Source organism: Erinaceus europaeus, chromosome 16 (assembly GCF_950295315.1).
Source record: "Erinaceus europaeus chromosome 16, mEriEur2.1, whole genome shotgun sequence".
Taxonomy (NCBI): Eukaryota; Metazoa; Chordata; class Mammalia; order Eulipotyphla; family Erinaceidae; genus Erinaceus; species Erinaceus europaeus.
In genome coordinates this window covers 42,608,742-42,634,299 of record NC_080177.1, presented here as the reverse complement: position 1 = coordinate 42,634,299, position 25,558 = coordinate 42,608,742, and the positions used below count along the sequence as shown (strand labels likewise).

Sequence of the window (25,558 nt, the reverse complement as noted above, 5' to 3'; positions counted from 1 at the left end):
TATGTATAAGTTTAATATATAATTTACTTGATTTCATGAAGTATTTCCAGAAGTAACATTTTGTTTTCTGTATCCTGATCTTTATTTCCAGTGAAGAGTTGAAAATCTGGGCGCTCAAAAAATGGTAACACTTTAGATAAAGCTCTTAATTCTATTAAGTAGAGAAAATATAAGTTTTTTAGCCTTCTTGGACCTTCTCCTTCAGTCAAAATTCCATCAAATCTCTGCTGAAATTCTGTAATATTGTGACCCCATTTTTTGTCCAACCAGGTATCTAAAAAGAAATGAGTTAGATATTAAAAACTGAATTTTATTTTAGTATTATTATCATTATTGGATAGAGACAGAGAGAAATTGTGAGGGGGAGGGGTGATAAAGAGTGAGAGAGAGACCGACCTGCAGGCCTCCTTCACCACTCCTGAAGTTTCCCACTACAGGCTTGAACCTGGATCCTCATGCACTGTAATGTGAGCACTTAACCCGGTGTACCACCATCTGGCCCCATAAAAACTGAATCTTAAAATAAGTTTTATGCGAGAGAGTCGGGAGGTAGCTTAGTGGGTGGCACAAAACGCAAGGACCGGCTTAAGGATCACGATTTGAGACCCCGGCTCCTCACCTGCAGGGGAGGCGCTTCACAAGCCACAGGTGAAGCAGGTCTGCAGGTGTCTATCTTTCTCTACCCCTCTCTGTCTTCCCCTCCTCTCTCCATTTCTCTCTGTCCTATCCAACAAGGACGATATCAATAACAACAACAATAAAACAAGGGTAACAAAAGGGAATAAGTAAAAAAAAATAGTTTAAAAAAATAAGTTTTATTTTACTTGAATTAGATTATCTATTCCTGTTGAAGTTAATTTCATTATATAACTTAAAACATATAATAAATACAACCATAAAATATTTTATATAATTTAGCTTTTAACAGTTTTATATTAATATTTTATCTCTAGAACTATGGTGCTTATCTTTGGGAGGTGGGAGGTGCTGATACAGAACTTTGATGGTGGGGATGGTGTGGTCTTCTAATTTATATTAATCACAAATTTTACAAATAAAGAAAAATGTTTTCCTTAAAAAATTATTTCTAGAATCTACCCTGAAAATGAAAGCAAACTCAATATTTTGCTTAGACTAGGTTCCATAAAAATCAAATTTCTGACTATGAACATACTCCAAAAATCAACAGACACAATTAAAAATGATGTATGAAACTACCAATGAGTTTAAAGCTCTATTTTAAATTAAAATTATTATGCTTTTATTATTTTTCTCTTAAGAGGTAAAAAAAAAATGGGGTTGGCAAGACAGCTCAAGTTCAAGTCTAGCCCCTGCTGTACTTAGAAAGCTTCAGTGCTATGGTGTCTTTTGCTCTGTCTCTATCTGAAAAGGCAAGCCTGGAGCAGTGAAGCCTCAGTAACCACAACAGTGGTAAGAAATATTTTAACTCAAAAGAAACTGTTACAGATGGAAATCAACCACAGTCACATTTTTCAACAGCATTCTTAAAGCATAAAGAGTAGCAGATACCCACTAAGTTCCAGGTTTAAGTTAGCATACAAATAAGAGGGTTCTGGTACAGTAATATGTGAATAACAAACTGTGCTACTAGGAGTTAATTTAATTCCCACAACAAAAGAACTATTTCAATTGAATATACTATTTGAAGTGACTTCATAAAAAAAGGCAAAGAATAAGGATCCTGGTTTGAGCCCCCGGCTCCCCACCTACAGGGGAGTCCCTTCACAGGTAGTGAAGCAGGTTTGCAGGTATCTGTCTATCTTTCTCTTACCCTCTTTGTCTTCCCCATTTCTCTCTGTCCTATCTAACAACAATGACATTAATAACACCAAGAATAACTACAACAACAATAAAAAAAACAAGAGCAACAAAAGGGAAAATAAAAAAAGAAGGCAAAGAAAGTGAAGAACACACTAAATTACTCCTTATATTGTCTATATTTCCAACATTCTGAATTATTAACACTTAAGCATAAATTTTTGCTGCCTAATGTTCAAATAGATCAATCTTTTCTTGTTCATATAAGCATTTTAAGAATACCTGGAGTGGTCTGGAAGGTGGTGCAGTCAGTAAAACACTAGACTCTCAAGCCTGAGTTCCTGAGTTCAATCCCTGGAAACATGTGTACTAGAGTGGTATCTGGTTCTTTCTCTCTCTCTCTCTCCACATATTATTCTTCATGAATAAATAGATAAAATCTTTTATTTTTTTTAAAAAGGTGGGAGTATAGCATAATGGTTATGCAAAGAGACTTTCATGCCTGAGGCTCTCAAGTCCTAGGTTCAATCCCCTACACTGCTATAAGCCAGAGCTGAGCAGTACTCTGGTTAAAAAAACTCACTATTAAAAATAAATAAATAGTTCAAGCCCCCGGCTCCCCACCTGCAGGGGAGTCACTTCACAGGTGGTGAAGCAGGTCTGCAGGTATCTTTCTCTCCCCCTCTCTGTCTTCCCCTCCTCTCTCCATTTCTCTCTGTCCTATCTAACAATAACGACATTAACAACAATAATAACTACAACAATAAAAAAAGAGGAAAAGGAAAACAAACAAACAAATAAATATAGAATCGGGCAGTAGCACAGAGGGTTAAGTGCACATGGCACAAAGCACAAGGACCGTTGTAAAGATCCTGGTTCGAGCCCTCGGCTCCCCACCTGCAGGGGAGTCGCTTCACAAGCAGTGAAGCAGGTCTGCAGGTGTCTTTCTCTCCTCCTCTCTGTCTTCCCCTCCTCTCTCCATTTCTCTCTGTCCTATCCAACAACGAAGACAGACAACAATAATAACTACAACAATAAAACAAGGGCAACAAAAAGGGAATAAATAAATAAATATTAATAAATAAATAAATAAGGTGATCTAGGAGATGGCACAGTGGATAAAGCATTGGACTCTCAACCATGAGGTCCCAGTTCAATCTCAGGCAGCACATGTACCAAAGTGATGTCTGATTCTTTCTCTCTCTCCTCTTATCTCTCTCATGAATAAATGAACTCTTGTGGTCTGGGAGATGGCGCAGTGGTAAAGCTTTGGACTCTCAAGCATGAGGTCCCGAGTTTGATCCCCGGCAGCACATGTGCCAGAGTGATGTCTGGTTCTTTCTCTCTCCTCCTATCTTTCTCATAAATAAATAAATTCTTAAAAATAAATAAATAAATGAACTCTTTAAAAAAAAAAGAATACAGGGGCGAGGCGGTAGCATAGCAGGTTAAGTGTACATGGTTCAAAGCAGAAGGACTGGGCTAAGGATCCCAGTTCGAGCCCAAGGCACCCCATCTGCATGAGGGTCTTTTCACAAGCAGTGAAGCAGGTCCGCAGGTGTCTATCTTTCTCTGATCCTCTCTGTCTTTCCCTCCTCTCTCCATTTCTCTCTGTCCTAACCAACAACAACAGTAGCAATGGCAACAATAACAACAACAATAATAACAACAAGGGCAACAAAATGGAGAAAATGGCCTCCAAGAGCAGTAGATTCATACATAGTGCAGGCACCAAGCCCCAGCGATAAATCTGGAGTCGGTAAAAAATAAAATAAAATAAAATAAAATTAGAATACCTAGAAATGAAAGTACTATCGTGAATAAAAGTGAATATCACATACCTTGTAAAAGATACCGTGCACTCAGATGCACATTAATGCTTGCATGTAGGCCAGATATAAGTCTGTAGAATGCTCTTTTTTCTACACAGAGGCCTAAAAATAAAAGTAATTTGGAAACAGAAAATTCATATGTGAAATGTGTAAGATATAAAACTAATTTCATAGTTCTTCAAAAATGAGAAAAGCTTGTATCAAGTAAATGTATTTAAACATTTCAATTACCTTCCAGCCAACTATAAAAAGTGTTCTCTAAAATAAAAAGAAAGATAAATTACAAGATTGTAAAAAGGTCAAAATGAATACTTTTCAGAAGTTTTAAACTACTGTAGCAAATGTGTGCATAGTGGCTTAATAATTATTTAAATAATAGCTCAAGTTTTATTTTCAATTTCTTCAAAAGAAGGCAAAATGTTCTTAGTAAAGATTAAGTGAAGTACCACTTTGCCACTCAGTCTTTGCAAGGTCTTTGCCCTGTCTTACAGCTTTCTAGACAAAGTATTTTAAAGTATTTTAAAAGTTCAAACTATAAAATTTAAACAAATAAAAAAAAACTAGTAGCCTTAGTAACAGTTAATGCTATGAAAATTAAGAATGTCTTATATGCTTTCAAAATTGCAACTGTAAATAAAAACTATTAAACAGAGGCACCAGGTGGTGGCCCACCTAGTTGAATGCACAGGTTACAGTGCAGTGCACATGGACCCAGGTTCCAGCCCCCAGCCCCCACCCCCCGCTAGAGGAAAAGCTTTGCAAGTGGTGAAATAGTGTTGCAGGTATCTCTCTGTCTTTCTCCCTCTCTATCATCCCTTCCCCTCTAGATTTTTGGCTGTCTCTAGCCCATAAATAAATAAAGATAATTAAAAATGTTTATATATATATATATATATATGAAAAACTAAAAACAGTGAAGATATGCTATTTGTAGATAGCTGGTAATGTTATATACCATTCAGTATTTCAAAAGAGTAATTCAGAGGGCCAGATGGTGGTGCGCTTGGTTAAGTGCACGTTACCACACTCAAGGACCCAGATTCAAGCCCCCACTCCCCACCTGCAGAGATCCCGCTCGAAACTGATCTGTGGGTGCCTCTCTCTCTCTCCCTACCTCCCCCTCCCCTCTAAATTTCTATTTTTTAATATTTATTTATTTATTATTGGATAAAGACAGAGAAATTGAGAGGGGAGGTGGAAATAGAGAGGTAGAAAGACAGAGAGACATCTGCAGCCCTGCTTCACCACTTGTGAAACTTCCCCCCTGCAGGTGGGGGACCAGGGCCTTGAACCTGAGTCCTTGTGCACTGTAATATGAGTGCTTAACTAGGTGCACCACCAACTGACCCCACCTCTCAATTTCTATCTGTCCTATCTAATAAAAATAGAAAGGAAGAAAAAAGTAATTCAGGGAAATGTTTCAAAAATAAGTTATCATTTATATTCTATGACTGAATAAGATCATTGTTCAAAAAATCAGACTCAGTAATCCTGCTCTTAGAATTATACTCTTTCTGGGGCTGGGTGGTGGAACACTTGGTTGAACGCACATGCTAAAATTCACATGGACCTCGGTATGTTCTAGCCCCTGGCCCCCACCTGCAGGAGGAAAGCTTCAGAAGTGGTGAGACAGGGCTGCTGGTGTCTCTTTCCACATTTCCCCCTACTCTCTCGATTTCTCTCTGTCTTTACCCAAATTAACAAATTTAAAACAAATAATTACTTTTGCCAAGTGGTGAAGCAAATCTGCAGGAGTCTCTCTGTGTCTCTCCTTCCCTATCTCCCCTTCCCCTCTCAATTTCTCTCTGTACTGTCAAATAAAATAGAAAGAGAAAAAGAAGGAAAGTGGCCACTAGGAGAAGTATATTCTTAGTGCTAGTGCCAAGCCCCAGCAGTAATCCAGGTGGGAAGGTGGGGAGGGGGGAAGGTGAGCGTGGAGGGGAGGGAAGGGGAAGGGAAGAGAGGCGAGGGGAGGGGAAGAGAGGAGGTTAAGCAGCAGTGCACTGACTTAAGCATACTTAGTAGTACTATGCAGAAGGACTCACACAAGAACCTGGGTTTGAGTACTCTCCCTTCTCTGTCTTCCCAACTCTCTCGATTTCCCTCTGTCTTATCCAACAACAATGGCAAGGATAAACAAGGGCAATAAGTGCAAAAAATAGCCTCCAGAAGCAGTGGATTCATAGTGCAGGCACTGAGCCCCAGTAATAACCCTGGAGGCACACACACACATACACAAAAGGATAGACAGTTATTTGTAAAAAGATAATTTCTAAAATCTGTAATAATCATAATGTAAAATAATACCTAAAGTAATATGATAGCATATTATATAACTAGTTACCATGGGATAATAATCTAAAATGACTGAAAATTGTAAGACAGACAATACATGAAAATGCTCATTTGAAATAATATATATAAAAAAAGCATAAAGTTACACCTATGTAAAAATTCATGTATGCTGGGTGGAGGAGATAGCACAAAAGACTTGCATGTGCAAGGTCTCAGGTTTAATCCTCAGCATCAATAGGCAGACCTCTGGCCTGGGAAGAAAAATGTTTGTATGCATATATTAGAGATTATGTACTGGGCTGTCAGAAAAGTCATGACATTTTTGCATAGAAAAGCAGAAAAAAATATGTCACGATTTTTCCAACAACCCAATAATACATTGCACTGTATAGTTAGTTCTTTTGACTAATACTGCTTATGTAAAAAACTAAAAATGAACCAAGAGCCTGAGAGATAATTCTCCAGATAAGGAATATGCCTTGACATGTGTGCAGTCCAGGTTTGAGCCCCAGCATCACATGGGAGGTGTCATTGCACCAGAGGAATTTCTTTTTCTGTCTCTCTAGCTAAATGGGAAAAAAAAGCTTTGCATCTATGAAATCACACCTGTGCAGGGCCCCAACTCCTCCCCCTCAAAAAAAAAAAAAAAAAAGGAACCAAATAAGTATAAAAGTAATGGACAGTTTGAAAAAGAATTAAGAAATACATATATATTGCTTATCAGATAAGTTCATTAAAAAATAAAATATTAACTATAAATTGTATGTTGCAAATGCAAAATACAACAAAATTCACAAATATTAAAAACTCATAAACTAAATAAAAATGCTAGGGCACCTATTAAAATAGGTAAAAATATGAACAGAGAATCTACAAAGGAAAAATTGCATAGAATTGTTCAGTCTCACTACTAATGGTGGATGAGATGTGCTGACTGTGAAACTGTACCATTGTGACAACAGTCTTATAAAACAACATTTCCTCAATAATAACAACAACAACAATATAAGTTAAGACTATAGAGATAACATTTTAACAATAAAGATAAAAATATGGGTTGGGGACACAGCATATGGTTATGTATAAAGATTTTCATGCCATAGGCAACAATGGTCTCTGGTATTTGTTTTTCTTTTTTTCTTTTTATTTTTTTTTAATTATCTTTATACAGACAACCAGAAATCAAGAGGAAGGGGGAGATAGGGAAGGAAAGAGACAGAGAGACACCTGCAGCCCTGCTTCACCACTTGTGAAGCTTCCTCCCTGCAGGTGGGGACCAGGGGCTTGAAACTGGGTCCTTGCACACTGTGACGTGTGCTCAACCAGGTATGCCACCACCTGGCCCCTCTGGTCTTTGTTTTTCCATATAATATAGGGATAAAAAATAATATCTCCTAGGGGCTGGATGGTGGCACACCTGGTTGAGTGCACATGTTACAATGCACAAGGACCTGGGTTGAAGCCCCCAGTCCTCACCTGTAGAAGGAAAGGTTCAAGAATGGCAAAGTGGTGCTGCAGGTGTCTCTCTGTCTCTCTTCCTCTCCATTTCCTTGTTCTTCTTGATTTCTGACTATCTCTATAAAGATAAAGATAATTAATACTTAGACAGGAACTGTTACATATTATTAATTACTATCATTACTAATTATTTTGGCATTATGGGACTTTTTCTTCTTCAAGTTTTAGACTATGAATTGGGGAAAACAAAATGTAATATTGCCTGAATGTATCTTCCCAGAGGAATTTCCAGTTCAATTTTAAAACCCTGTGGTAGTTATTTTCAACTGGGCCTGACTGTGATCTAACTAGATATCACCCAGTATAACAGCTATCAGGGAAAAGCTTTTCATATTTGATCAAAATACATATAATCATAAAGGAGCCAGTTCCTCTAAGAACAGCCTCCAAAACTTAAGATATTTTTCTCTAGTAAATAAAGATGGGTTGAGATCTTCAAATAGTATTGAGAAAACAAAACAGCCTTCTCCAATATAGCCAGTACAAACATAGAACTAGGAATACCCAAGGTAGAATAAAGTTACTCAAAACTCAAAATTACAGCAGCAACACTAACAGCAGCAAAATATGAGGCATCATTGAAAACATAAACTTACTGCTAAAGAATTTCTCCTCTAAAAAGCATTCAGCACTTTATTTAGCTGCTACCACTATGATGATGAGGATGCAATGTTAACAGATTTTAGCCTTCTGTCATTTAAATATAATGTGAGTGCCAGTCGTAAAAATAATGTTCAGAAGACAGGGAATTTTGAGGAAGAGGAAAGTGGCATTTCACATTACAGAAATGCCATCTAGATAGACTAAAACTGAGTATGGTTTAGTCTTTTCATATTATTAATGGCATAGTCTTAAAAATAGAAGAAACCGAGGGGCCAGGCGGTGGTGCACCTGGTTAAGTGCACACACTGCAGTACATAAGGACCCAGGTTCAAGCCCCTGGTCCCCATCTGCACAGAGAAGGCTTCATGAGTGGTGAAGCAGGGCTACAGATGTCTCTCTGTCTCTCTCTCCCTCTCTATATCCCCTTGCTCAATTTCTGTCAGTCTCTATGCAATAACAAATTAATAAAAAAGTATTTAAAAAAAAGAATAGAAGAAATCACTTAAATCTCATAAGGCAAATAGATTCTCAGAAAGATAGAGTAAAACTAAAATAAGGTTTTTTAAAACCTATCATTACAACTAGTGGCAATGCTGCCTACACCTAAGAATAAGCATAAATTGTGGAAGCCAGTAGTTTAATATTTTGATTATACCCAAAACTTTCCAATAGGAGATCCAGCAAAACCTAAAATTCAAGCAGCAATGGGAAGAGAGCTTTCCTTGACAGAGGCTGGGAGAGAAAGACCACCTTTCATGTGCAGCTGGTAAAATGTGAATTATTTGAGTCTAAAGCAGATTGTCTCCACCAGTTGAGTCTCGGCACAAGTGGTCATTTTTCCTTAACATGTGCTTTCACAGACAAAAATACTATTTATTTAATTTTACATATATTTTTTATTTATTTACTTATTTATTTTTAATTAACACACCACTTAACTAGGCAGTACAGAGGACTGAACCTGGGACTTTGGATTCTCAAGCATGAAAGTCTTTTGCATAACCATTAGGCTGTGTCCCCCACCTTTCACCTCCAGAATTTCAGATAAAAAAATTTTTTAAATCAACTCCTGGGAGTCGGGCGGTAGTGCAGCAGTTAAGCGCAGGTGGCGCTAAAGCTCAAGGACCAGCATAAGGATCCCAGTTTGAGCCCCCGGCTCCCCACCTGCAGTGGAGTTGCTTCACAGGTGGTGAAGCAGGTCTGCAGGTGTCTGTCTTTCTCTCCCCCTCTGTCTTCCCCCCTTTCCATTTCTTTCTGTCCTAACAACAATGACATCAATAACAACAGCATTAACAACTACAACAATAAAACAAGGGAAACAAAAGGGAATAAATATAAAAATATTAAAAAAAAAAAAAAAAATCAACTCCTTCGTGTTCCAGGAGGTTGCCCAGCAGATAAAGCACTGGATTCTCAAACATGAGGTCCTGAGTTCAATCCCTGGCAGTACATATACCAAAGTAACATTTGGTTCTTTCTCTTTTTCTATCTTTCTCATGAGTAAATAAACTAATTAATTAATAATTCTTTGTAAGTTTCACACATAGTAAGAAAAAAAATTACCACAATGGGCACATAGGTATATATGCAGATTCATATATGCAATGTATGATAAAGTAACTGTACTTACCTTCACTTTTCCCTGAAAAGCAAAACAAAATACTATTATAAACTCTCGCCCAATAACCTTTTTAAAATGCTATACTTCCATAAAAGTAAGTAGTCCCTTCATGTTAGCAAAATCTGAGAGTAAGATACTTGTGTTATCTAGCAGTAACAAAAAGTTTACCTGATTTGACTAAGTGACATCCTTAATACTCTGGGCAAAGAGTAGTTTCCCATCTCTTATAAGAGTAATATGGACTAACAGATAAGAAAAAGAATCAAATCTATCACCTAAAAACAATCTTAAATATCTCAAGGACTTTCAGTTATTTGGCTGAGTTTTTTTTTAATAGTTTTTATTAAATGTTTATTGATGTTATTGCCACTTTCTAGACTGACATTGGAAATTTTACCTTTTCTTTTTTTGGTGGCACTACAGCCTTGCATATATGTGAGTTCACCACTCCCTGGTCAACTATTTCAGTCCTCTTAGTGCAGGCAGACAGAGAAAAAGAGAGAGAAAGGCCACAACACTGGAGTTTTCCCAGTGCCCTGGCATTCCTATGTGGTGCTGGGGTATGAACCCAGGCTACCACATGACAAAGCACATGTTCTACCTGGTGAGTTATCTTCTGGCCCCCTCACTCAGGAATGCTGTTTAAATAACATAAGATTTAAATATGGGGGGTTGTATTGTTAAATGGGAATCTGGGGAATGTTAAGCATGTACAAACTATCGTATTTACTGTTGAATGTAAAGCATTAATTCCCCAATAAAGAAATAAATTATTTTAAAAAAAAGATTTAAATAGGCACAATAATATAGCATCTTATATGCAGTTGCTCATTTGCTATTGAAAATCTGTCTTCATTTTTATTTGGTGTCATCAGTTTTATTATTAAAATAACACATGGCCATTGCAAGTATGTGTTTATAAAAAAATAATAATGGGAGGGCATATAGGGGCCAGGCAGTAGACACTGAGTTGAGCACACATATTACCATGCAGGAGGACTGAGTTTAAATGCCCCCCCAAACTTACGAGGGGGAAGGGGGAGTGAGAAGCCTCACAAACAGTGAAGCAAGTGCTATAGGTGTCCCACTTTCTATTTCCCCCTACCCCTCTCAATTTCTCTGTCCTAGCAAATAAATTAAAAAAAAAAAAAAAAAAAAGACCACTATGAGCGGTACATTTATACAGGCACCAGGCGCCATTGAAACTCCAGTGGCAATAAAAGAAAAAAAAAAAAAAGAGGCATAGTCAAAACGAAATATATCTATAATTCCTACCCAAATATAATATTATTTTTTGGGGGGGAGTCAATAACCAAAGCTTTACTACTCCAGGTCAATGTTAAAATATATGTAAGTATGGGAGTCGGGCGGTAGCACAGCGGTTTAAGCACAGGTGGCAAAGCGCAAGGACTAGCGTTAAGGATCCGGGTTCAACCGCCCGGCCCCCACTTGCATGGGAGTCGCTTCACAAATGGTGAAGCAGATCTGCAGGTGTCTATCTTTCTTTCCCCCTGTCTTCCCCTCCTCTCTCCATTTCTCTCTGTCCTATCCAACAACGACGACATCATCAACAACAATAATAACTACAACAATAAAAAAACAAGGGCAACAAAAGGGAATATTGTTTAAAAATTTAAAAACATATATGTATGTATGTATATAAGTATATATTTACCTATTTATTACTAATGAGAAAAAGAAAGAGAACAAAAATACTGGGAATTGAACTCAGGACCTCATGCTTGAGAGTCCAATGATAGTGAAGATAACTTCTAATATAGAAATTTGCATTTCGGTGGTCAGGCAGTAGCACAGCAGGTTAAGCATGGTGCAAAACGCAAGGACTGGCATAAGGATCCTGGTTAGAGCTCAGGCTCCCCACCTGCAAGGGAGACGCCTCACAGGCGGTGAAGCAGGTCTGCAGGTGTCTTTCTCTCTCCTTCTGTCCTCCCTCTCTCAATTTTTCTCTGTCCTATCCAACAACAATAACAACAACAATAATAACAGCAATAATAAACAACAAGGGCAACAAAAGGGAAAAACAAGCCTCCATGAGCAGTGGATTCGAGTGCAGGCACCGAGTCCCAGAAGTAACCCTGGAGGCAAAGAGAAAAAAAAAAAGAAAAAGAAAAAGAAATTTGCATTTCAACAAATATTAAATCAACAGCTTCCACTGTGGGAGCACCTGTATGAGAGACACTTCACTCAGTACAGAGCAGGACAGTACTGTCTCTCCTGTCTCTATCATTCTCTGTCTCTCCACCACTCCCTTAAAAAAAAAAAAAGTCCATCAGGATCAGAGGAACATGTATGTGTGGAGCTTTACCAAAAACTCTGGTGGCAAATACATATATTCTTTCATTTTCAATCTAAGACTAATCTGCCAACATATTAAAAATTATCCAGCCAAACTGATTTCAGGGGGAAATGCTTATTAAAGGTTGGTAGCTCTTCAAATATAATTTAAAAAAAAAAACTTATTCACTTGTTAAAGCATATTTTTCTCTCTGTGTTACTCTCTCCATCCCTCACCCTCTGATTAAAAACAGCAACAAAAAGAATCCACTGGGAGTGATAGAAGTATGTGGGCATGAAATCCCAATGAAGCTCTGGTGGCAAAAATAAAGAAAAGAAAAAATGTTAGTAAGATAAAAAGGCATGGTACTTTGAAACAGATTCTCAGTATGTATAATAGCTTCAAGTTTTGGGTAAATGTTTAAAGCAGTACTTTGAATATTCATTTAACTAGAAGATGAGTAAAAAAGTAGAAAAAATTAACACACAATCTGCAAAAAAGAACAGACTATATAACCTAACCTATATTCTATGACAGTCTAACACCACAAACTATTACAAAAATTCTCCCTACTGATGGGTTTGTTCTTTGCTTGTTTGTTTTATCAAAGCACTACATCGCTCTGGTTTATGGTGGCATGGGGGATTGAACCCAGGACTTCAAAGCCTCAGGCATGAAAGCCTTTTGCCTAGCCATTATGCTGTCTTCCCAGACCATACTGAAGAGCTTTAAAATATCAGTTTAAGAAAATAAGATATTCCCCAGAGACTCGCCCTACTAGGGAAAGAGAGAGGCAGACTGGGAGCATAGACCGACCATGTCAACGTCCATGTTCAGCGGGGAAGCAATTACAGAAGCCAGACTTCTGCAACCCACAATGACCCTGGGTCCATGCTCCCAGAGGGATAGAGAATGGGAAAGCTATCAGGGGAGGGGGTGGGATATGGAGATTGGGTGGTGGGAATTGTGTGGAGTTGTACCCCTCCTATCCTATGGTTTTGTTAATTTATCCTTTCTTAAATAAAAATAAATTAAAAAAATAATAATAAGATGTAACTTCTATGAAAACAAGAATATAAGATCTTAAATGTTCTTGTCTTTTTCTCCCTTTTTTTTAATGTTCTTTTTTAAAAATTTTTATTTAGAAAATGGAAACACTGACAAGACCATAGGATAAGAGGAGTACAATTCCACACAATTCCCACCACCAGAACTCTGTAACCCATCCCCTCCCCTGATAGCTTTCCTATTCTTTAACCCTCTGGGAGTATGGACCCAGGGTCATTATGGGATGCAGAAGGTGGAAGGTCTGGCTTCTGTAATTGTTTCCCTGCTGAACATGGGTTTTGGCAGGTCCATCCATACTCCCAGCCTGTCTTTTTCTTTCCCTAGTGGGGCAGAGCTCTGGGGAAGTGGGGCTCCAGGACACATGGTGGGGTTGTCTGCCCAGGGAAGTCCGGTAGGCATCATGGTAGCATCTGGAACCTGGTGGCTTTTTTTCCCTTCTAAACAAAGGTAACTGGCTGATAAATGATATAACAATGCAAATAAATAACTCACCTTGACCAGAAGCCAAAGGATTTAAAGGTCTTTTAATTGTCTGTGGCCTAAGAGCAAAAGAATTAAGGAATAAAATACAAATATATTATCTGACATGTTACAATTCAGCACAAGCAAAATTACTTAAGGAAGTTTCTATAGCAGTGAGATATAAAAAACAACATGTCTAAGTAAGATGTTTGGTATTTGTCTTAGTGATGACAGTTTCTAAACTTTTTCCATTGTAGCATTCAAAAAATTGTTTCTGGAGCCAGGCAATGGAGTATCCAGTTGAGTGCACAGATTATCATGTGCAAGGTCTGGGGTTGAAGCACTTAGTCCCCACTCAGGGGAAAGTCTTACAAATGGTGAAACAGGGACTGTAGGGATTTTCTCCCTATCGCTCTCCCCCAATTTCTTTACTACCATGGGAGAAAAAATTTTAAGAAAGTCATTTCCTAATCATTTCTTTTAAAAAAGAAAGAACAAGGGGGTCGGGCTGTAGCGCAGCGGGTTAAGCGCAGGTGGCGCAAAGCACAAGCACAAGGACCGGCATAAGGATCCCGGTTCGAGCCCCGGCTCCCCACCTGCAGGGGAGTCGCTTCACAGGTGGTGAAGCAGGTCTGCAGGTGTCTATCTTTCTCTCCTCCTCTCTGTCTTCCCCTCCTCTCTCCATTTCTCTCTGTCCTAACCAACAATGACAACAACAATAATAACTACAACAATAAAACAATAAGGGCAACAAAGGGAATAAATAAATAAAATAAATATTAAAAAAAAAAAGAAAGAACAAATATCAGTCAAGCTCAAGCTCTTCTCTTAAGGGTGTGTGTGTGTGTGTGTGTGTGTGTGTGTGTATGTTGAAAGATAAATGAGTAAAAATATAAACACATGGATTAATTTTTTTCTTTTTTTTTTCCAGAGCACACTGCTCAGTTTATGGTGGTGCAGGGGATTGAACCTGAGGCCTTGGAGCTTCAGGCATAAGAATGGATTAAATTTTTTAAAAGGGGGTAAAGCAGAGTGGGTGAATTATTTTCCAAATAAGTAATCTTGGTCCAGAGAAAAAGCATAATGGTATGTAAAAAACTGTCATGCCTTATGCTCCTAGGTTCCAAGTTCAGTCCCCAGTACCACCATAAGCCAGAACTGAACAGTGCTCTCATAAAATTCAAAGATAAATAAGGTGGCTGGGGGAGTCCGGCGATAGCGCAGGGGGTTAAGCGCATGTGGTGCAAAGCGCAAGGACAGGCATAAGGATCCCAGTTCGAGCCTCTGGCTCCTCACCTGCAGGGGAGTCGCTTCACAGACGGTGAAGCAGGTCTGCAGGTGTCTATCTTTCTCTCCCCCTCTCTGTCTTCCCCTCCTCTCTCCATTTCTCTCTGTCCTATCCAACAATGACATCAATAACAACAACAATAATAACTACAACAATGGCAACAAAAGGGAATAAATACATAAATAAATAAATACTTTTTTAATTTTTTTTTAAAAATAAGGTGGCTGGGCAGTGGTGCAGCAGGTTAAGCGCACACGGCACAAAGTTCAAGGACCACTGTAAGGATCCCAGTTCAAGCCCCCAGTTCCCCAATTGCAGGGGGTCGCTTCACAGGTGGTGAAGTAGGTGTCTGCAGGTATCTGACTTTCTCTCCCCCTCTCTGTCTTCCCCCTCTGTCACCATTTCTCTCCGTCCTATCCGGCAACAATAACAATAATAACAACAAGGGCAACAAAATGGGAAAAATGGCCTCCAGGAGCAGTACATTTGTAGTGCAGGAACTGAGCCCCAGCAATAACCCCAGACACAAAATAAATAAATCTTTAAAAGATAAATTTTTACTAGATAAGTAATCTTAAGTTTATCAGTTTGCCCTGTGGTAATCACATTTATTATGACTTAACATACCTTGAGTAAGAAAAAGAGTTAATAGATCATTAAACTACTCTTAAGCCTCAAAATAAGAAGGGGCCAGGCTATGGTGCACCTGGTTGAGAGTACACATTACCACACACAAGAATCCAGGCTTAAACTCAACTCCCCACCTACAGTGAAGAAGCTTCAATTGATGAAGCAGTGCTGCAAGTGTCTTTCTCCTTCTCTGTCTCTGTTCCCCCCACCCATTTCTCCAGGTACTATCAAATAAAAGAAAGGGAAAAACTAGTAATCAAGGGGGGAAATGGTCACTAGAAGCAATGGAATTATTGTACAGGCACTGAGCCTCAGTAATAACCTTAGTAGCAAAATAATAATAATAATTAAAATGCATTAAAATAACAAATTATAAGATTTATTTTAATGTACATTATCTAAATGTTTTAAATTTATACAAGTTGAGACATTTTTGTAAACAGAACATACTATGTTTTAACATGCTCACTTTAGTACCTCACACATTTACATTTCAAGAAATATTAAATTAGTTAGGGGATAGCTATAGAACTACCATAAAGACTTTAGTTGTATTCTATTTCAGTACACATTACACAGAAATGTTTAAAGTTGGTTCGAGACCCCGGCTCCCCACCTTCAGGGGAGTCGCTTTACAGGCAGTGAAACAGGTCTGCAGGTATCTATCTTTCTCTCCCCCTGTCTTCCCTTCCTCTCTCCATTTATCTCTGTCCTATCCAACAACGATGACATCAATAACAACAAATAATAACTACAACAACAATTAAAAAAAGATGACAAGGGCAACAAAAGGGAAAATAAAAAAATTAAATTAAAAAAAGAAAAAATATTTAAAGTGTGAAAATTAGTAAATTAAGCATTCCCATTAAAAGAGCACAAGAGAGTTGGGCAGTAGTGCAGCAGGTTAAGCGCACGTGGCACAAAGCGCAAGGACCACTGTAAGGATTCGGGTTCAAGACTCCCAGCTCCCCACCTGCAGGGGAATCGCTTCACAGGCAGTGAAACAGGTCTGCAGGTATCTATCTTTCTCTCCCCCTCTGTCTTCCCTTCCTCTCTCCATTTATCTCTGTCCTATCCAACAACGATGACATCAATAACAACAAATAATAACTACAACAACAATTAAAAAAAGATGACAAGGGCAACAAAAGGGAAAATAAAAAAATTAAATTAAAAAAAGAAAAAATATTTAAAGTGTGAAAATTAGTAAATTAAGCATTCCCATTAAAAGAGCACAAGAGAGTTGGGCAGTAGTGCAGCAGGTTAAGCGCACGTGGCACAAAGCGCAAGGACCAGTGTAAGGATTCGGGTTCAAGACTCCCAGCTCCCCACCTGCAGGGGAATCGCTTCACAGGTGGTGAAACAGGTCTGCAGGTGTCTATCTTTCTCTTCCCCTGTCTGTCTTCCCCTCCTCTCTCCATTTCTCTCTGTCCTATCCAACAACGATGACATCAATAACAATAACTACTACAACAATAAGACAACAAAAGGAATAAATAAATATTTTAAAAAGAGAGAGAAGCACAAATAATGAAAGATCTATGTTTCCCAAAGTGAAGAAATTGTTCAAGTTTTAAAAAAAAATCCAACATTTTATTAAATAAGCATAACTGCTAAACTCTTAGGCTTTTATTTTACTTAGAAAAAGTGAAATGTAGGGAGTCGGGCTGAGGCGCAGTGGGTTAAGCGCACGTGGCGCAGAGCGCAGGGACCGGCGTAAGGAATCCGGTTCGAGCCCCCAGCTCCCCACCTGCAGGGGAGTCGCTTCACGGGCGGTGAAGCAGGTCTGCAGGTGTCTATCTTTCTCTCCCCTCTCTCTCTGTCTTCCCCTCCTCTCTCCATTTCTCTCTGTCCTATCCAACAACAAAGCAATGTCAACAATGGCAATAATAACCGCAAGGAGGCTGCAACTAGGGCAACAAAAAGGGGGAAAAAATGGCCTCCAGGAGCGGTGGATTCATGGTGCAGGCACAGAGCCCAGCAATAACCCTGGAGGAAAAAAAAAAAAAGTGAAATATGGGCTGAGGGTAGATGGCATAATGGTTATGCAGACTTTCATGCCTGAGGCTCCAAAGTCCCAAGTTCAATCCCCTGCACCACCGAAACCAGAATCGAACAGTGCTCTGGTAAAAAAGGAAAAAAAAAAAAAAAAAAGAAGAAGAAGGAGGAGGAGGAGGAGGAAGAGGAGGAGGAGAAGAAGGAGAAGAAGAAGAAGAAGGAAAAGTGAGACTTAAGGGTGAGAGATAGCTCACCACATAGGACACAAGCTTGCCTAGATTGAAAACCCAGTACATAGATTCAGATTTGCCATGGTACCCAGAGAATCTCTGGTGCTGTGGTGTCTCTCCCTGTTTCCTTTTTTAGCTGACAGAAAATTCTTTGCTTGAGAGCAATGAAAGCAAGCAGTTGCATGGCCTGGCTCTGACAGAAAAATTAAATATATTATTACCATATCTGGGAACGCTATAATAGTCACAGAATTCCCCCCTGTAAGATAGCTTCACACACATGAGTTTATGTGCACGCAAACACACACACACACATACATACATACATACATACATACACACACACTTGCCTTACAAAACCCAGTAAGTACCTTATTTAGAGCCATGAGGCATTTAAGAAGGTAGACCTGAAGTTTTAGTCATCTAATAATCAAATTGACTCTCATTTTGGTGTAGCTAAGAGTAAGCTTACAAAAAATATTAAGTGTGGGGATAGATAGCATAATGGTTATCCACATAGACTCTCATGCATGAGGCTCTAAAGTCCCAGGTTCAATCCCCCACACCACCATAAACCAGAACTGAACAGTGCTCTGGTAAGAAAAAAAAAAAGCTAACTAGACCAATCAAATCACACTTTCTCCACTGGTAAAATAGTGATGACTATTACACAAGATTATTGCAAGGACTAAAAGAAAAAGGGTGTCGTATGCTTAACACAATGCCTGACACACACCAAGCATTGAAAGTGTTAGTACTAATGATTATTCCCTGACATTTTATCTAACTTCAAATCAGATAAAGTCACAGAAAGAGAGTACCAAGAAACAAAAGGAAAATTCTGAGCTATATGTTCTAATATATTTTCTGCAGCTAACTATTGTTATTAGGAGTGAAGTAAACCTTTCTGACCATAGTGTATCCAATCTATAAAATGAGATTTTATAATCCACTCAAGGAACATATTCAATGCCTATATAACAACTCCCAAGACATAATCCCCCACAGCTATGGACATCTAATTTTTGATAAAGGGGCCCAAAATATTAATTGGAGAAATGAGAGTCTCTTCAACAAAAGGTGTTGGGGAAATTGAGTTGGAAAATGCAGAAGAATGAAACTGAACCACTTCATCTCACCACATTCTTTTCAATCTAAGTTTTAAAGACATCCTCAATAGCTCAGGTCCATTCACAAGGAAAACAAAACTAAATCCATAGGGCTATATCAAATTGAAAAGCTCCTGCATGACAAAAGAAACCACTACCAAAGTAGAAAGACTCCTTATGGAATGGGAGATCGCTTTATGTCATCCACTATACAAAAGGTTAACAATAAAACTATACAAAGAACTCACATAAAACAGCAACAACAACAACAAAGGGGGAGTGAGGGATGGAGAGAGAGAACATGGACATAATATTTGCCAAAGAGATCCAAAAGGGCCAACAGACAATGAAAAAATGTTCCAAGTCACTGATTATCAGAGAAACGCAAATACAGACAACAATGAGATACCACTCCACTCCTGTGAGAATGTCATACAGAAAAAAGGATAGTAATGAGAGTCAGGCAGTAGCGCAGAGGATTAAGAGCAGGTGGCGCAAAGCGCAAGGACCGGCATAAGGATCCCGATTGGAGCCCTGGTTCCCCACCTACAGGGGAGTCGCTTCACAAGCGGTGAAGCAGGTCTGCAGGTGTCTGTCTTTCTCTCCTCCTCTCTGTCTTCCCCCCCCCTCTCCATTTCTCTCTGTCCTATCCAATAACGACAACAATAAAACAAGGGCAACAAAAGGGAATAAATAAATAAATATTAACAAAAAAAAGGAAGGAAGGACAGTAACAACAAATGTTGGAGTGGTTGTGGGGTAAAGAAACTCTTACACTGCTTGTGGGAATGTAAATTGGTCCAGTCCCTGTGGAGAACAGTCTGGAGAACTCTCATAAGGCTAGAAATGGATCTATTCTATGACTCAGCAATTCCTCTCCTGGGGATTTATCCTAAAGAAACAAACACATCCATCCAAAGAAATCTGTGTATACTTATGTTCAGAGCAGCACTATTTGGAGTGGCCAAGCGGTGGCACACCTGCTTAAGGGCACACATTATAGTGCACAAGGACCCAGATTCAAGCCCTGGGTCTCCACGATCAGGCAGAAAGCTTTGCAAGTGATGAAGCAGGGCTGCAGGTATCTCTCTGTCTCTTTCTCTATCTCCTTCTCCCTTCTCAATTCCTCTGTCTCTACCCAATAAATAAATAAATGAATAAACAAATGCATCACTATTTCTAATAGCCAAAACTCAGAAGCAACCTAGGTATCCAATAGATGAATGGCTAAGAAAGTTGTGGTAGGGAGTTGGGTGGTAACGCAGTAGGTCAAGAGCACGTGTTGCAAAGCGTAAGGACCAGCATAAGGATCCCGTTATGAGCATCTGGCTCCCCACCTGAAGGGGAGTCGCTTCACAAGTGGTGAAGTAGGTCTGCAGGTGTCTATCTTTCTTTCCCCCTCTCTGTCTTCCCCTCCTCTCTCCATTTCTCTCTGTCCTATCCAACGACAATAACAATAATAACTACAACAATAAAACAACAAGGGCAACAAAAGGAAATAAATAAATAAATAAATAAGTTGTGGTATGGGGGGGGTAGACAACACAATGGTTATGCAAAGAGACTCTCATGCCAGAGGCGCCAAAGTCCTAGGTTCAATCAATCCCGGCCACCACCACCCCCACCCCACCCCCTCATAAGCCAGAGCTGAGCAGTGCTCTGGTTTAAAAAAAAAGAAAAAGAAAAAGAAAAAGTAAGTTGTGGTATATATACACAGTGGAATTCTACTCAGCTATTTTTTTTTTTAAGAACTAGTCAAATCCAAATGCAGCAGTTGGGGGGGGGGGTGGTTACCAACTTTAGTGATAACCCATTACCACTGGATCAGCCACTACTCAGCTATTAAGAATGATAAAATCTCCTTTATTCACCTCATCTTGGATGGATCTTGAAGGAATCATGTTGGGTGAAATAAGCCAGAAAGAGAAGGATGAATATGGGATGATCTCACTGAGAGGCAGGACGTAAGAAACAAGAACAGAAAGGAGAAACACAAATTAAAAGTTGGACTGGCTGGGTGTATTGCACCAATACAAAACAAAGGAAGATAGGAAGGGGTGTCAAGGTCCTGGTACAAGATAATGGGAAAGGACTAAGCTGGGGATGAGAGTGTTTTGCAGACACTTATCGTGGTGAAATAGGAAACTGTCCCCATGTGCCAAAACGTGTACTATAAATCATTAACCTCCCAATAAAAAAAAAAAAAAGAAAAAATGAAGCGGGCTGGGTAGTGGCATACCAAGTTAAGTGTGCACAGTGCCAATCACAGGGACCAGTGCAAGGATCCCAGTTTGAGCCCCCAGTTCCCCAACCTACAGGGGGGTCGAATTGCAAGCAGTGAAGTAGGTCTGCAGGTATCTTTCTCTCTCCAACTCTGCCTTCCCCTCCTCTCATAATTTCTTTCTATCCAACAACAACAACAGCAATAATAACAACAATAATGGAAAAAAGATGGCTACCAGGAGCAGTGGATTCATGGTGTAGGCATGGAGTCCCAGTGATAACCCTGGAGGGAAAAAAAATAAAGAAAACCCAACTATACTGTCTACAGAAAGATAAGTGGTAGAATTCAAGATTCTTTTTTTTTTTAACCAGCTCTGGCTTATGGTGGCGTGGGGGACTGAACCTGGGACTTTGGAGCCTCAGTTATGAGAGTCTATTTACATAACCATTATGCTATTTACCCTCCACCCAAATCTAAGATTCTTGTTCATCAAGGAAAAATTATTTCGTTAGTCCCTGTTAATGACAATTTCTGTTCACAAATTACCTGTGTTGTTTTTATCATTTATCAAAAATTATTACAAAGCAAAAAAAAAAAATTAAGTCAGATAATATTCTAAGTCTTTTTTTTTTTTTTTTTTTTTTACCAGAGTACTGTTCAGCTCTGGCTTATGGTGCTATGGGGGATTGAACCTGGGACTTTGGAGCCTCAGGCATGAGAGTCTGTTTGCATAATTGCATAATCATTATGCTATCTACCCACACCCTATCTAAGTCTTCTCCCCCCCCCAATTTTGTTGCCCTTGTTGCCATTATTGTTCTTGTTGGATAGGACAGAGAGAAATTGAGAGAGGAGGGGATGGCAGAGGGGGGAAGAGAAAGACACCCACAGACCTGCTTCAGCGATTATGAAGCCACCTCCCACCCCCACAGGTGGGGAGCTGGGGGCTCGAACAGGGATCCTTATGCTGGTCTTTACTCTTCACATCATGTGCACTTAACCTGATGAGCTACCGCTCAGCCCCCTATTTTAAAGAAAAAAGAACTATTTGTTGAATCTCATCTCTACATGTTTTTCCAGACGGGAATACGTTCGGTGTTCAGAGCTGGGGAGATAGCATAATGGTTATGCAAGAAGCTGTGCATGCAGGCATGTAAGATCCCAGGTTCAACTACCACAAACCAGAGTGGAGTGGTGCTTTTGGTAAAAAAAAAAGTGAACTTGATTTGTACTTTTATTTATTTATTTTATGTATTTTGCCTCCAGGGTTATTGCCGGGGCTCGGTGCCTGCACTGCAAATCCACTGCTCCTGGAGGCCATTTCTTCCCTTTGGTTATCCTGGTTGTTTTACTATTGTAGCGGTTATTATTATTGTTGTTATTGATGTTGTTGTTGTTGGATAGGACAGAGAGAAATGGAGAGAGGAGGGGAAGACAGAGAGGGGGAGAGAAAGACAGACACCTGCAGACCTGCCTCACCGCCTGTGAAGCAACTCCCCTGCAGGTGGGGAGCCAGGGGCTTGAACCAGGATCCTTCCACCAGTCCCCACGCTTTGTGCCAGGTGCGCTTAACCCACTGCACTACTGCCCGACCCCCGATTTGTACTTTAATGATTATGATTGTGTTTATTTGTAAAAAGAAATCGTTACATCCTCCAAAAATTCGTAAATGAAAATAAATGACACATACTTAAAACAGTTTTCTTCATAGATGACATTCCATATCTTCCAAGCATCCGGTCCCTTGTAACCAGTGTAGCGCTCAGGATTAAGGAGCAAATCTACATATTCAGCATCAGGAGACTGTATGTCTATAAAATAAAATGTCTTATTTAATCTTTCTTTTCATTGGGTTACTTTGTAAAGCTAGTAATCAATTATTCCATTGATTCTAAGGTACCACAAATACAACAATGCATCCAGGTTTGAAAAATTTATTTTTCCTTTCAGATTTATTTTATGAGAGAGACTGGGGTACCAGTCCATTATATGCAGTGCCAAGGATCAAACCCAGTGTGTGGAATGCATTTGGCCCACTACATCACATTTCTTGCCCCTCCCCAAATTTTTTTTTCAGAAGAAAGGATGGAGAAAATGGAGAAGTACATTATATGTACACTCCAGCTACAAAAGCATACTGCTTTTGAAAGAGCAGAGAACAGGAAAAAATTAATTTTAGACTTGAAGAAACATGATAATTCAATTATCATAACCATTCAGGTAAAGAATGTACTATACAGCTTTGCACAGTGGCAGTATCATAGCCAATGAGGTTTATCCGAGACACGATTATTGCTAATTGAAAACTTTTCCCAATACCCCGCCATGACAACTTGAAATATAGTTGGCACTGGCAATTTTTGAGACTGATAAAAAAAAAAAAAGAATGTACTATACAAAAGAATTGGAATAATATCTCACTTGAATAGTGTGCTCTTTTGCTTTGTGCACAGGTTCAAGCCTGCCCCCAATGCACTGAAGAAAGCTTTAGTGTTGTTATCTCTCTCTCTCTCTCTCCTTCTCCTCTATGTCTCTATCTTAAAAAAAAAAAAAAAAAAGTTCTGTACATTTCCCTCCCCATGGGAGTGGGGAGGTAGCACAGCGGGTTAAGCGCATGTGGCACAAAGCGCAAGGACCGGCATAAGGATCCCAGTTCGAACCCCTGGCTCCCCACCTGCAGGGGAGTCACTTCACAAGCGGTGAAGCAGGTCTGCAGGTGTCTATCTTTCTCTCCCCCTTCTGTCTTCCCCTCCTCTCTCCATTTCTCTCTGTCCTATCTAACAATGACAACATCAATAACAACAATAATAATAACTACAACAACTATGAAAAACAAAGGCAACAAAAGGGAAAATTAAAAAAAAAATTCCCTCCCCATTAAGCATAATCTGATGCTGGTACCCACCTGCAGGGGAAAAACTTCACAAGTGGTAGAGCAATGCTATAAGTGTCTCTCTCCCTCTCTTTTACCCCTCTCATTTTTCTGTCTCTATCCAATAAATATGTAAATACACAAATAAAATTATTTTTAAAAGTCTTTGAAAATGTATATATGTTTAAGTGTATATATAATCCAATGGCATTAACTATACTATGTTATACAATTATCATGTTTCTAAACTTTTATGACCCAAAGCTAAAACACTGTAGCCATTAAAAACTCCACATCAGGGGGATGGGTGGTGGTGCCCTCAGCTGAGCATGCTACAGTGAGAAAGGACCCAGGTTTAAGTCCCCAGTCCCCCACATGCAGGGAGGAAGCTTCAAAAGTGATGAAATAGTTGCAGGTGTCTCTTTTTCTCCCTCCTTCCCATTTCAGTGTCTATCTCTATCCAATAAATAAACTAATGAATTAACTTAAAAAAAAGAACTCCACATCTTGGCCCTGCTCATTTGGATAATGTGCCACATAGTACTGCATACCGCCCAGGTTCCAGCCCCACCCCCACCACACTGGAAGAATGGTGCTATGGTTCCTCAACATCTTTCTCTCTCCCTGCTGCTTCACTTCAGTCTATTGAGAGAAAAAAATTAAAAAGCAAAATAAAAACTCTCCATCTTTACCTCTCCCCAATCTCAGTAACTTCAAATCTACTTTCTATGTTTATAAAATTGCCAACCCTATGGGAGTCGGGCTGTAGTACAGCGGGCTAAGCGCAGGTGGCGCAAAGCACAAGGACCAGCATAAGGATCCTGGTTCGAACCCCGGCTCCCCACCTGCAGGGGAGTCGCTTCACAGGCGGTGAAGCAGGTCTGCAGGTGTCTATCTTTCTCTCCCCCTCTCTGTCTTCCCCTCTGCTCCCCATTTCTCTCTGTCCTATCCAACAACGACAACAATAATAACTACAACAATAAAACAACAAGGGCAACAAAAGGGAATAAATAAATAAGATAAATATAAAAAAAAAAATTGCCAACCCTAGACATTACATATAAGTGGGATCCTGCAAAAAAAAAAAATATATATATATATATATATATATATATATATATATGTATGTATGTATGTCCTTTCCTTTCTGGCTTATTTATTTAACTTACCATCAGCTTCACAGAAATTGTCTGAGGAGTCATCGTGTTTGGTCCACTGAAGAACAGCCTTCTGTGTTTCTTCACTTCAGACAAAGAAAACAGTATTTTTAAGTTAACATTTCATACAAAAAATGTGAAATACTATTTAAAAAAGAAAAATCAAACCTCAGAGATTCATCCACAGCTCCGAGTCGTTCAGCTTGTTCACATTCTTCAATTAGATTATTGGCTTCTTCGGAATACTAAAAAGAATAAATTTTAAAAAAATGATAAAATAACAATACTAAAAAGAAAAAAGTTTTAGAATTTTATCAGTAAAAAATTTTTTTAAACATTTATTTTATTTATTTTTATCTTTATTTATTGGATAGAGATAGAAATTGAGCAGAAGGGAGAGACAGGGAAAGAGACAGTGGTACACCTGCAACCCTGCTTTACCACTTGCAAAGATTTCCCCCTGCAGGTGGGGGCCGGGGTCTCGAACCTGGGTCCTTGCGCATTGCAACATGTGCGCTCAACCAGGTGCGCCACCACCCAGCCCCAGTAAAAAAATTTTTACTAAAGATGGAAATA

General features: G+C 39.2%; 1 protein-coding gene and 1 non-coding gene across 3 annotated transcripts in view; one reads left to right on the top strand and one right to left on the bottom strand.

Moving 5' to 3' along the window:
• ERO1A (endoplasmic reticulum oxidoreductase 1 alpha) overlaps positions 1-25,558 on the bottom strand; it is a 76,488-nt gene that overhangs the window by 25,868 nt on the left and 25,062 nt on the right. Inside the window, exons 5-12 of one of the 2 annotated variants that reach the window (XM_007535521.2) lie at positions 25,151-25,227; positions 24,995-25,068; positions 22,644-22,764; positions 13,505-13,551; positions 9,658-9,669; positions 3,843-3,869; positions 3,621-3,713; positions 28-274 (exon numbers count right to left, since the gene is read on the bottom strand). In XM_007535521.2, the coding sequence (XP_007535583.1) occupies positions 28-274; positions 3,621-3,713; positions 3,843-3,869; positions 9,658-9,669; positions 13,505-13,551; positions 22,644-22,764; positions 24,995-25,068; positions 25,151-25,227 (698 nt within the window). The remainder of the gene's footprint in view (positions 1-27; positions 275-3,620; positions 3,714-3,842; positions 3,870-9,657; positions 9,670-13,504; positions 13,552-22,643; positions 22,765-24,994; positions 25,069-25,150; positions 25,228-25,558) is intronic. The other variant, XM_060174956.1, reaches the window with a different exon arrangement.
• LOC132533556 (U4 spliceosomal RNA) lies at positions 23,192-23,332 on the top strand. The gene has a single exon (XR_009545425.1). It is a non-coding gene; the product is annotated as a U4 spliceosomal RNA (small nuclear RNA).